Source organism: Dromiciops gliroides, chromosome X, assembly GCF_019393635.1.
Source record: "Dromiciops gliroides isolate mDroGli1 chromosome X, mDroGli1.pri, whole genome shotgun sequence".
Taxonomy (NCBI): domain Eukaryota; kingdom Metazoa; phylum Chordata; class Mammalia; order Microbiotheria; family Microbiotheriidae; genus Dromiciops; species Dromiciops gliroides.
In genome coordinates, this window is record NC_057867.1 from 66,077,702 (window position 1) to 66,089,284 (window position 11,583).

General features: G+C 47.4%; 2 protein-coding genes across 2 annotated transcripts in view; one reads left to right on the forward strand and one right to left on the reverse strand.

The window, feature by feature from the left end:
- Positions 1-11,583, forward strand: part of UPRT (uracil phosphoribosyltransferase homolog) — a 33,779-nt gene that overhangs the window by 20,646 nt on the left and 1,550 nt on the right. The window contains exons 2-6 of the mRNA XM_043973810.1: positions 2,420-2,462; positions 5,207-5,276; positions 7,294-7,356; positions 9,642-9,803; positions 10,642-10,740. Coding sequence (XP_043829745.1) covers positions 2,420-2,462; positions 5,207-5,276; positions 7,294-7,356; positions 9,642-9,803; positions 10,642-10,740 — 437 coding nt within the window. The remainder of the gene's footprint in view (positions 1-2,419; positions 2,463-5,206; positions 5,277-7,293; positions 7,357-9,641; positions 9,804-10,641; positions 10,741-11,583) is intronic.
- ZDHHC15 (zinc finger DHHC-type palmitoyltransferase 15) overlaps positions 4,240-11,583 on the reverse strand; it is an 88,975-nt gene continuing 81,631 nt past the window's right edge. Inside the window, exon 11 of the mRNA XM_043973808.1 lies at positions 4,240-4,703. Coding sequence (XP_043829743.1) covers positions 4,681-4,703 — 23 coding nt within the window. The 3' untranslated portion in view covers positions 4,240-4,680. The remainder of the gene's footprint in view (positions 4,704-11,583) is intronic.

Sequence of the window (11,583 nt, forward strand, 5' to 3'; positions counted from 1 at the left end):
ATGCTTGTTTGGAAGGCCTATCAGGGACAGAAATACAGCAAGACTGTCCTGAGCCATGGGCACTGTGCTCCTGTGTGTGTGTGTGCCTGCATGAGTGAGTGCCTGCATGCGTGTGTGTGTGTGTGTGTGTGTGTGTGTGTGTGTGTGTGTGTGTGTGTGTGTAGGGGAGTAGGGAATGGGTTGTTATTATTTGGAGGACGGGAAGAAAAAGGAAGCTGCTACTTCCCAGTGAAGGAAGGGGAAAAGGCCTTGCATTTAATTTTCAGTTTCAAAAAAAAAAAGATTTGTGAGTTTTTGGTCACTTGGCAGAGTGAGGGGTGTTGAACTAAGGGAGAGACGAATATTGAAATAGATGGTTCAAGGATTATGGTCACAGAATATGCATTCTGTGTTTCTTTAAGGAAATTTTTTTTTTTAAGACTCTCCATTGTCTAGGCAGGGGTATGTTTGTGAGAATTCTTCCATAAAAACTAGTCCAGGCCCCAGCAAATGGAGGGGTGGGCACACACATTAAATTTGTATTTCACCGCACTTTCCCTTCCTTAGCAGGAATACTGTAGAACTAGATTATAGAAATGAAAGGCTGCAAGAGTTTGTGTGGCCACTGAAAGTACTTAACATGGGCCCTGATTCAGGGACTCTGTGTGTGTGTGTGTGTGTGTGTGTGTGTGTACACGCTCAAATGTGGGAGCTGAGCCCTCTCGGGTGAGAGACTGTAGTTTGATTATGCATATATGGCCTATATTCTTAGCTACTGATTGTTCTCTCCTAGTTGATACTGGAGAGGACTTACCTAAATAGTTTTACTCAGTGTGATTCAGAAATTAGTGAGAAATTTTGCTGCTTATGTTGTGTCTCCCTCAAAAACTATGAAATAAGAAATTGTCTCTTTAGTACTTGTGTTGTGGATACCCTTCCTGATGAAGGTGCCCCCCCCCCCCCAATCAGGTTTACTGTAGCCTGGAAGAGGCTCCCTTTGGTGACCCAGCATCTGCTAGTGACAAGCCAGCCCCTTTATATCCAACCTGTCAGACCTGCCAGAGCTTGGCATCCACAGGCTTCGATTCTGAAAAGCCAGGCTCACCTCCACACTATTATGAGGCTTCAGAAGAGGGCTATAATAGAGAAAAAAATACAGGAGCTTTTTGTGTGTGTATGTGTGTGTGTGTGTATACCTATTAAATGCAACACACTTTCTTTTCTTGTTTTTTTTTTTAACGGCCGCATTAATACATGACACTTGTTGGGTATCTTATAAAGGGGATTCTTGTTCAGGTTGGGGCTAAGTGAGATGGTTTCTGAGATTTTATCAGGTTCTGTAATTCCTCCAATTTGCTCCAAAATATCCTTGACTTTCCCCTGGAAGTGATCAATACCGTCCTCCCCTTCCCCTGGTCCAGCATCTCCGAGGTCCATTGATAAATTTCAAGGGCCCAATTCGGCAGTGGCTTTGAATGCATGTGCAGCATTTCCCTGAAGGTGGTTTCTGCAGTTGGCTGTGTGCTTGACATATGCCCTTTTGGGTGGCTTGGGCCTCTTATGGATGGGACGGATGGGAGTTTATAAATATGCAGAATGTAAATCGATTCCAAGAGTCAGTCACAGCCTGGTGGTTTTTATGAGAGAAGCCAGTTTGGTGGAGGGGCGGGGGCTCTGGCCACAGATAATGCAGGTGAGTTTTGGCTCAGAGCAATAACATGGCCTTTCATTTGGGGTTGGGGGCCTGCCCAAGATGGAGCTCCTGTTTAAACAGTGGGAGCACAAACCTGGGTTTCATCATGGGTAGGCACTGCAGGATAAGACAGGATGGATGTACAGGGAGAGAAAAGCAGAGCAAGAACAAAATGTTTCATGAAATGGAGGGCTTGGTTTTGAAGAAAGGCATAAGGGGCACTTACTCATTAGCTTGAAAAGGGAGCTTGGCTTTGCAGCTAAAAGCTCTTGAAAGGTATGGGCGAAAGGAGGGCTTTATTTATCTCTTGGAGGAGGCTTTTAGGAAAGAGGAAGAGGGGAGGAAGGAGGGGGGCAATTCTGGTTTGATTTGGATGGTTTTCTTGACAATTTGTGTTCTGCATAGATTTTAATGATGCCCCTTGATCTTAGGCCGCTTTTTCTACCAAGATATGGGGACTTTAATTCCTGATTGTTCCAGGCTTGCTGGACAAACATTTTTCAGTGCCATTTATTCAATAAAATGGTTTCCCTGGTTTCTGGTAAACATCTGGACATTGCATTGCACATAGGAGATTTTAGCTCTGTGTGTGTGTGTGTGTGTGTGTGTGTGTGAAAGAGAGAGAGAGAGAAAAGAAAAAGGCGAGACAGAGAACAGGTGTTGCAATTACTATTATTACTATATGTACACATTAATATTTTGCCATAAAGTATTCACTTTGACTAAAATTATGCTACTTTCTTTTAGGACAGCCAGTAGAGGGGACTTCATGTTTTCTGCGGACCGTTTGGTAGGTGGGGTGTGCCCATTTCCATTTTGTTGTTGTGACTCAGTGACACCTTCCAAACACTATACAAGGGGAGGGGGGAGGGATTGCCAGCCTATTGAGCCTCCTGTGTGTTTTTGGAGTAAAATTGGGCCTCTATACCCTTTCATCCCAAGGTCCTTCATGTAAATTCCTTTTCTATAGCACTGAGGACCTGCTGGCCCTCAGGTAGATGTGGCTTGGAGCTTTGGCTCTGCCACTCATTGGCTGTGAGGCCTCAGGCGAGCCCCTTCCCCTCTCTGGACTGTAAAATGAGGCTGGCCTGGCTGCTTCAACTGCCCTGAACTCTTAGATCTCAGGGCTGTGAGGACTATGTACATGGGAATTAAAAGGAAACTCTAGGCAAGGGAGGAGCCAGCCAGCCCCGAGGACTAAGACCTTGGCTTAAAGGACAAAGGAGGGTTTGACCATGGAAGAGAAAGGGCTTTACTTCTGTCTGCTTCTTTTCTTCTCCTGTTCTGTTTTGGAGGCAGTCAGGGTGAAGTGACTTGCCCAGGGTCACATAGCTAGCAAGTGTTTAAGGCCAGATTTGAAATCAGGTCTTCCTGACTCCAGGCCCGGTTCTCTCATCTGTTTTTCTCAGGGATATATTGAATAGTAGGTTGAAATGCTTGCCTGGTACCATCCTTTTAACAGGGAGTTGTTTTTCTTCAGTGGTTTTACCTGTAAATCCTAGCCCAGTCTAATGATTCTGATCTCATGTGGAGGAGTATTTGTTAGGCACCAGCCTTTTGCCTGAACTACCTCATGTGACCAGATTCAAAGTTGCGACCTCCTAGTGGATTGAGCATCACTTAGAATCAGTCAGCAAACATTTTGGAGATGTACTTGGAGGTGCCGGCAGGGTGACCCGATAGGGTCTTCTGCCAGAGATGCCTCTTGATTGTCAGGACAAAGGTACTGGTAGGGGAGTAAGACAAGCTGAAACAACGGTGTATTCCTGACAAATGATGGAAGAGAACGCTCACTTTGTTTAAGTCATCATGGAACCCATCTGTCCTTTCTTGAGTGGTCACTTACTCTGCTTGAGTTTTCCTCAGGCTGACTTTTCTGCCTTGAAACATGCTGCATTTGGCAACCAAGGACCTGCCTTGGCATTCTGACTACCATTTACTATGTTGTGACCTTGGCAAGTCATCTCATGTGGAAAATGAGGCCAGAGACTAACGCTGTGCAAGGGCTCCTCACTAGACCAGCCTTCAAGGTAAAAATGGCTTGGGCCTCCAGGGGATCGCAGTTGATGGCACTAGTTTCTCTGTGGTACCAGAAGTCAGCTGCACCACCTTCCTTTGTATACCTTGTAGCACCTCCAGGAATTGGGAGCAGGAGAAGCCAGGTGCTCCCTAAAGGAGAACAGGGCTCCTCAAACTTGCCTTGGCCTTTCTTCATGGATGTTGCTTTCCTCTGGGAAGGGGGAGGGCACACTCACAGGCGTTGGCATTGCATCTTAGAGCTGAGGCCCTGGAGGAATGGGCTTTGAAAGGGAGAATCCCTCAGGGTAGGGCCTTCAGCCTCTTCCAGTGTTGACTGGAAGTTTCTGGTGTCAGGAAAGTGGCCCCTGTTCCTAGAGGAGGAATTCAGCTAGTTACCGGATCAATGAGAGGCTTTGCTAGCCCAATGTCTGATGGCCGCAGCCAGCTCCGTGGCCCTCCTGGGCCATGGACCTGGTCACGTCTTAGTCACGGGGCTCTGTGACTGTTTGTACCAGGCTCAGGTTGGAGTGGGGGTGGGGGTGGGCGGGAGGGATAGTCCCATGAGGCACAGAGCCCTGGGCTCTTCAAAGAAAGGAATCCTGACTTTGCCTTGTGATTTGCTCCTATGAAATAGATATTTTCTTTGAAAGTGGTGGCCGGAGGCCGTGACACACAGAGGTCCAGGGGTTCCGGGCCATCTGTCTAGTGCTGGGGCTGACAGAGGCTCTGTACCACTTAGCATTGATCCCTCTAATGGCTGCAGAGCCTTCCTTGTGTTGGGATAATGGAGCCCAAACCCAGGTTTGTCTCTGGTTTTGTCTTTTCAATCAGTAATGTCATATTGGTTGCAGAAAATGAGTGGTGCCCATCCACTTGGCCTGTTGGGCCAGAAAGTCCCTTCAGGTGGTAGCTGATCCCCTCTGTGAAGTCTCTTCTCAGCTTCTCTTCCACAGGAAGCCTGTTGGGGTGGAATTGCCTTGTGCCTCTCTTTACATGAACTTTCTTTTTCTACCTAAGGAAGGGAGAGAGACAGAAGATAGAGAAAGAAGAGAGGAGAGAGACAGAGACAGAGGAGGGTGGGGGGGTGGGGAGACAGAGACAGAGAGACAGAGATTCATTATTCAAAATCTCACAGTTGCCATAAAGATCACTTAGTCAAAGGTACTGCCAGATTTGGGGCCAGATGGCCCTGGGTTCAGATCTTGCCTCTGTGTGACCAAGTCACTGAGCTTTTCCTCAGTCAATTGAGGGTGTTTGATGGGATGGGATGAGCTGAGCTGAGCTGAGCTCTGAAGTTCTTTGCATCTCTGTGCTTCTAAGGCAGGAGTGGAATGGTGCCATGGAAGACCCTCTTTTTCCCACCTCCCCTTGCAAAGGCTTAAGTGTTACTTTAGGTAGTACTGAGTTGCTGCCTGCCATTCAGTCCATGGGACCAGCATACCAGAGGTGACGGGTATGTGGCAGATGGTACTTCCCTTCATGAAGTCTTAAATAATGCTTTCTTCTGTTCTACAGATCAGACTTGTTGTGGAGGAGGGATTGAATCAGCTACCATATAAGGAGTGCACAGTGACCACTCCAACAGGTAATCGGGGCACTACTTCCTATCCCAAGGTGGGAGGCCGGGGTAGGACAGGAAAGGAAGCAGTCTGAACAAAATCAATGTGCACAATTAGGCATCTCTCTGGAGCTGGTCTCTTTAGCGTCTTAATGAACTCTGTGAGACATTTAGCGCCATGACTTTTTCTTAATGGTTTGCTTGTCAGTCCAAGTTAAAGGTTAATAAATATCCTTCACTAGGCAGGTGTTGTCTCCCTGATGGCCCGTGGGGATGAGGCTAAGAACTGCACCTTGGTGGGCAAGCTACTGCCTGGTAAATGGGAAAGACTGGCTCACCATTCAATTGAATGCATTAGGTAGACGAATGATAATTAGACAAAACAATGGAAATGGTGAGCAGCTGAAAAGGTGCCTAGGTCCCCCCCCCCCCCTTCATTTTTGAAAATAATGATTTAGCAATTTCGGGCTCCAGGTGGTTCTGAGAAGCTGTTTACCCTGGCTCGTCTCCTGAAGATTGGGCAGCAAGCCCCCAAGATCCCACAGGAAACTAAAGTGCCCTGCACACCTTCAGACCCTGTTTAATGCTAGCCATTATTCTGATTGTTGATCTTGGAAGTAGGTGTGGCAGCAGTGTTAGGCACTGCCCTGGCAAGTGGAGGTTTCCATGCTGGGTCTGCTGTTTACTGTGAAGTCTAGGACAGAGGCCCAGAACACTCTTGCCATGCTATTCCTGAGGGTGGCCAAAGCAGATTAAATGTAATGGGGAAATAGGGAGAGAAATAAATCAGAATCGAATGGAACAGAGCTAATACTAGTTTGGGGTTTTCTAAGCCATTCTGCAGCTGCAGATCCTTCTGTTTCTGTTTGAGTCTGACAGCACTGGTGCAAGGCAAGGTCATCACTTATTCTTCCTGGGCCTCAGTTTCCTTGTCTGTCTAACAGAGACTAATCCTCGCTGACTGCAGGGCAGGGTTGTGGTGATGCTGTCCACGAGATCTGTGTATGGAATGCTTTGTAACCCGAAATATTGGAGAGGCAGCTTGGTGTGCATGGCAGAGGCCTGCCTCAGCAGGGGCAGCAGACCTGTCTGGCTATCACTTCGCAGGGCAATACTTTGTGAGTCTTCAGGTGCTTTCAGAGTACAAACTCTCATTGTCAACAGCAGTCTAGACATCTTTTCAAGGCGGTGATGGCCAGGAGAGACTGGTAAATGAGCTGGTATCCTCTTTGGAACTGAGAGGTCAGCAAAGGGAGCTGTCTTGCAGAAGGCTGCTGCCGTCATTCACCTTGGCAGGAGGTGGGGGGGTCAGGGGAATGAGAAGAAGGGATGCTCTACAGCCTTTTCCAGAGGATGGAATGGAGGGCAGTGGTCTTCCATTTAATTCACTTTGGGGAGAAAACAGGCATTTTCCTCACATTCTAATATTGACAGTGGACATTTCTGTCCTTTGTTCCTTGATGAGCCTTCTATCACTATTTGAGCTAAATACTTATGGGTATTATCATTATTCCCATTTACAGATGAGAAAACTGAGGCTCACAGAAGTCGTGACTTGCTTACACAGGTAGAGGTGGGATTTGAACCTAGGTCTTCCAGATTCCAAGTCCAGCCATGTTACTATGAGAAGAAATCTGATCCCTATTTGATGAACTCCCGAGGGATTTATTGTACCTCATATAAAAGTGTCATCATAAACAGGCTTTAATACTTGGCTGTGCCCTTGTGGGGTATAGATCTCAGGCCAGCCAGGGCCTGCCATGAAGCCACCAGAAAGGTCCTCCCAGTGGGATGGAGACATTTCAGATTGTAGGCTTCTAGGATGGAAAACAAGGTTTCCATGTGGCCTCTGTCATTCTCTTAGGTATTGCTCTTACTACCTAAAGCAGATGTCGATTAAATGCCTTCTGCGGACAAATCGTGTCTGGAGAAGGCTACTGCTCATCTTTTTGTCCCTAAACCAGAGGGACCTTCTCAAAGAAGTATCTGCTTCAACACTGAAAGATAACATTCTCTCTCCCCCGCCCCCTTTCTTTTGTAACAGGATATAAGTACGAAGGAGTGAAATTTGAGAAGGGGAATTGTGGGGTCAGCATAATGAGAAGTGGTGAGTCTATCTGTCGTTTGGTCCCCCCTCCCATGTACAGTACTCCACCTCCAGGGGTCCTGTTTGCCTGCTCTAATTGCATCCTATCTGAGCTCCAGCTTCCTTCTCTCCGTTGCCTGCCCTAGCTCCCCTCCTCTCCTGGTGCCTCTGCAGTTCTGGCCGGCATGTTGCCGAGCTTGGCTAATTTTAGAGGCAGTCTCTTCCCCAGGGGCCTGTCTGCATGTGCAAGGTTGCGTTAAAAGAGGAGCAGGGGAGGATGGGAGGATGCTGGGGTGGGGGACTGCAGTGGAGGGAGATGGTGCAGACTCCAGACTAAAGAAAAGGTGGCTCCTTTGTTTGATTGTAGGGAACAAACCCATGCAGGCGACGGCTGTGCTGGATGACTTGTTGGGTCTTTTTCAACATTGAAATGATTCGGTGACCATATAGGCAAAACCACTTCCTTGGCAATAACTGTATTTCCCCCTTGCTGGGCTTGTCGATGTTGCATTTGTAGTTAAGTGCTCCCTCCCCAGGACCAGCAAGTCCTGTGCCTGTAATTAGTCCTGAGAGCTATGATCACACCCCTTCTTCCCCAAGGGTGGGGAGGAACCCTGAGAACTGATGGATGTTTGTAAATTTCCCCGTGGTTTTTATTAACAAGAATGGCCTAGAGGACATCTGAGCAGTTTTCACAAAGGCAGGAATCTTATGGGACCCAAATGAGGTAATGGACGGAAAGCACGTTACCAGTATCCAAGTGCTATAGAAATGCCAGATGTTGTTGTTGGCGTCCTTGGCCTCCAGTCCCCAGGCCTCTGGTCTGCTGATGACTTCATTCCCTGGGCCTTCTACTGCCCTCCTGCTGAGCTCAAGCAAGGCTGATGGAGCAATATGGGGGTATGCTCGTAAATGTTTAACAAGCAGGTTTTGGGGGTGGGGGAAATGTATACACAAACACACCTTTAAGTTAAATGAGCATTCTTACCATTTTCTTAAGTCGGGGCAATGAACAAAACAGTCAGGTAGTGACTGCTGATTTCTGAGGTGTCAGTGCTCCCCCTGGTTCTAAGCCCTGGCCTTGGTAACTGAAGGTGGCATTTATGTATCCACTAGTCTCTGGACAATCTTTGAGTTGGTGCAGCTGTGAGAGAAAGGCTTGTCAGGCGTTAGTCATTCAACAAACATTCTGTGCCCACCACTAAGAGCCTGGGCAGGGCATTGGTTTCATCAGTCTGTAGTTTGTTGTCGCCTCCTTGATTTGGAAAAATTTTACTTCCAAAATGATTTTTGGCTCCCAGGCTGAGGTGATGGTTGGTGGTGGTAACCTCTTTCCTTCCCTCTGCCCCCCCTTCCCGCCCCAAACCCCACCCCAACACCAATAACCTGACCCAACTGCCAGATGCTCCTTCTGCGCTGTGTGCTGGAAAAGCCTTTTCGGCACTAAATTAATTCATTGCTGCACTGAGTCTTTATGACATTGTGTTTCAAGAGCCAATCAGCTTTGGTCTCTAACACCCATTCCCTTCCCAAGAATCCTTCATTCTTAACCTTAATGAAAAGGACATTGTCACATAGATGAAGTGCCGGGTTTGGCTGATTTAAGCATCTTATTTAAAATAATGGGAAGAAAAAATGTTATGAACATCACAGAAGATCATGAGCTAAGAGAACACAGGGCTTTGTCTGCCAGGCTAGCTAACCCCAGAAGCACAGTGGCTGGCACTAGGCTCTTTTTATAGCACTTTTAAACCTCCTGATCCCTCAGTGAGGGCAAGGTTTATTGCCTTCATCTTAGAGAATCAGCAACTGAGGCATCATGAGGTAAGTGTCCTGGCCAGATCCCCACACGAGGTATTGGTCAGAGATAGACAGTGAACTCAGATCCTTCTTTCTTTCTTTCTTTCTTTTTCTTTTTTTTTGCAGGGCAGTGAGGGTTAAGTGACTTGCCCAGGGTCACACAGCTAGTAAGTGTCAAGTGTCTGAAGCCGGATTTGAACCCAGGTACTCCTGTATCCAGGGCCGGTGCTTTACCACTGCGCCATCTAGCTGCCCCTCTTCTTTCTGCAACACAGACAGCTTTAATAGGATACCCCTGTAACCAAAGGACCCCATTTTCAAACCTTCTACAATGCTGATCTTACCTTATTGGAGCTCCTGCTCTGGGCAAGGCACTGGGAGACTTCTCAGACAATGGCGGAGGACCTCGAAGTATTGCCATCTTCTTGGTGGTGTCCCTTCTGAAACCATGGCCTGCAGTGGCGCTTTCTCCACTTCATCTTGTTTTTCCCCATCTCTGCCCCTAGGGGAGGCTATGGAGCAGGGATTGCGGGACTGCTGCCGCTCAATCCGCATTGGGAAGATTCTGATCCAGAGTGATGAGGAGACCCAAAGAGCCAAAGTCTATTATGCCAAGTTCCCCCCAGACATTTACCGGAGGAAAGTCCTGCTGATGTATCCAATTCTAAGTGAGTGCTTGCTCAGTGTGTCCTGGAACCTTTGGTGAGGGAGGGCTCATTTTGGTGCCTGACTTCCAACCAGGTAACCCTCCAGGCAAAAGTGTTCCAGCACTTGCTCTTGGGGCTTCTGAGTTAACACGGGTGATTCATGTGTGAATTCTTTGCTTGGTATCAGAATATACAGTAGTCAAATTTCCTTAGCTCCAGAGGGATTTTCTGACTTTAAATGGACACACTGAGGCATGGGATATGATTAGGCAAAAGAAATAGAATGCAGAGAACATTGCAGTGTGTCAGTTCTCCAGTCCAGTGAAGGCAGCTGGGAGTTTCTCAAAGATTTCTCTTTGTTGGTCATCTTTATGATCCCCTAGTTTTTCTGATCTTCACACTCATGTCGCTCCCAACATGGGCCAGTGGGCTTCTGAAGGGAGGCTTTGGGTGTGAGATTCTGAAGTCATATAGTATATATATGTATGTATATATAGTATATATCATCTATCTTTATCTATATTTATACATCTATCTCCCATCACTTATAGGATAGATCCCCTCCAATGTAGTTTTGCCTATGGCCTACATCAGGGAGCTGCAGAGACTTCTTTTTGTTTGTTTGTTTTTTGTTTCTGTTTTTGTTTTGGTGAGGCAATTGGGGTTAAGTGACTTGCCCAGGGTCACACAGCTAGTAAGTGTTAAGTGTCTGAGGCCGGATTTGAACTCAGGTACTCCTGACTCCAGGGCCAGTGTTCTATCCACTGCACCACCCAGCTGCCCCACTGCAGAGACTTCTTAAGAGGAATTAGGTGACCATAAAAGAATTTTAATGGCCTTGTGTTTCATTTTATTGCAGGCACTGGAAATACTGTCATCGAGGCTGTAAAAGTCCTTATAGAACATGGTGTTCAACCCAGTGTCATCATCGTCCTCAGTCTCTTTTCTACTCCTCATGGTAAGTCCTGACTTGGCCAATGGCTGGGACTCCAGATGAGGTACAGAACGGGGAAATGTGCATCTGCTCAGCTTTTCTTACGGAAAGCCCTGGCTTTATTTGCTTCCTTGTTAAGTCTGTCCCCAGTGGGTGTGTTTAAAATAACTGTGCTGGCTGCCCAGCCACCAGAGGAAATAGGACTTGGAAACATAGAGCTAGATTCTGCTGTAGCAACCTGTGATTCAGCCAAGCGTTGTGGAAAGGGCTCTGGATTTGGAATCAAAAGGCTGAGGGTTCCATCCCAGGTCTCCTGTTTGGTAGTCTCTCTTGAGTGTCCATTGGGGAGTATCCTACTTTCTAGTGCTTGCCTCAGAGGGTTGGGGGCAAAGCTCTTTGCAAGCTGATCTAACTGTCAGGATGTCTGTGCTTCCATCAGCATTGCCGTTACCTCTGTTGTCCCTTTGCCTCTGCGGGTGTTCTGGAGATGAACCTCTGGCCAGTTGCCTGGTTTGCTAGTCTATTGTTGGGCCTGATCTGGAAGCTTTTCTAGCCTGGCAGACCCTACCAGAAGTTGCCTAAACTCATCTCTAGGGCATGATGAGGCATGGAGCAGGGCAGTGAGGAACACCTTAGTCAAAAAGAAAGTGCAGAGGGCTCTGTAAATGTGAGCAGCAGGGCTTAAAACTAATCTGAAGACGGGGAGGCATTACCTTGAAGTCCCCCTAAAAGGGAGACATAAGGACAGTTGGTTGATGGTAGTGGTTAGTTGGAGGGGAGGGAGGGTGTACTTCTGGCTTGCAGGCCTCTGGGCATATGGTGGAGGAGAGCTCCCCTCTCAAAGCAGGCACAATGACCTCAGAAAGT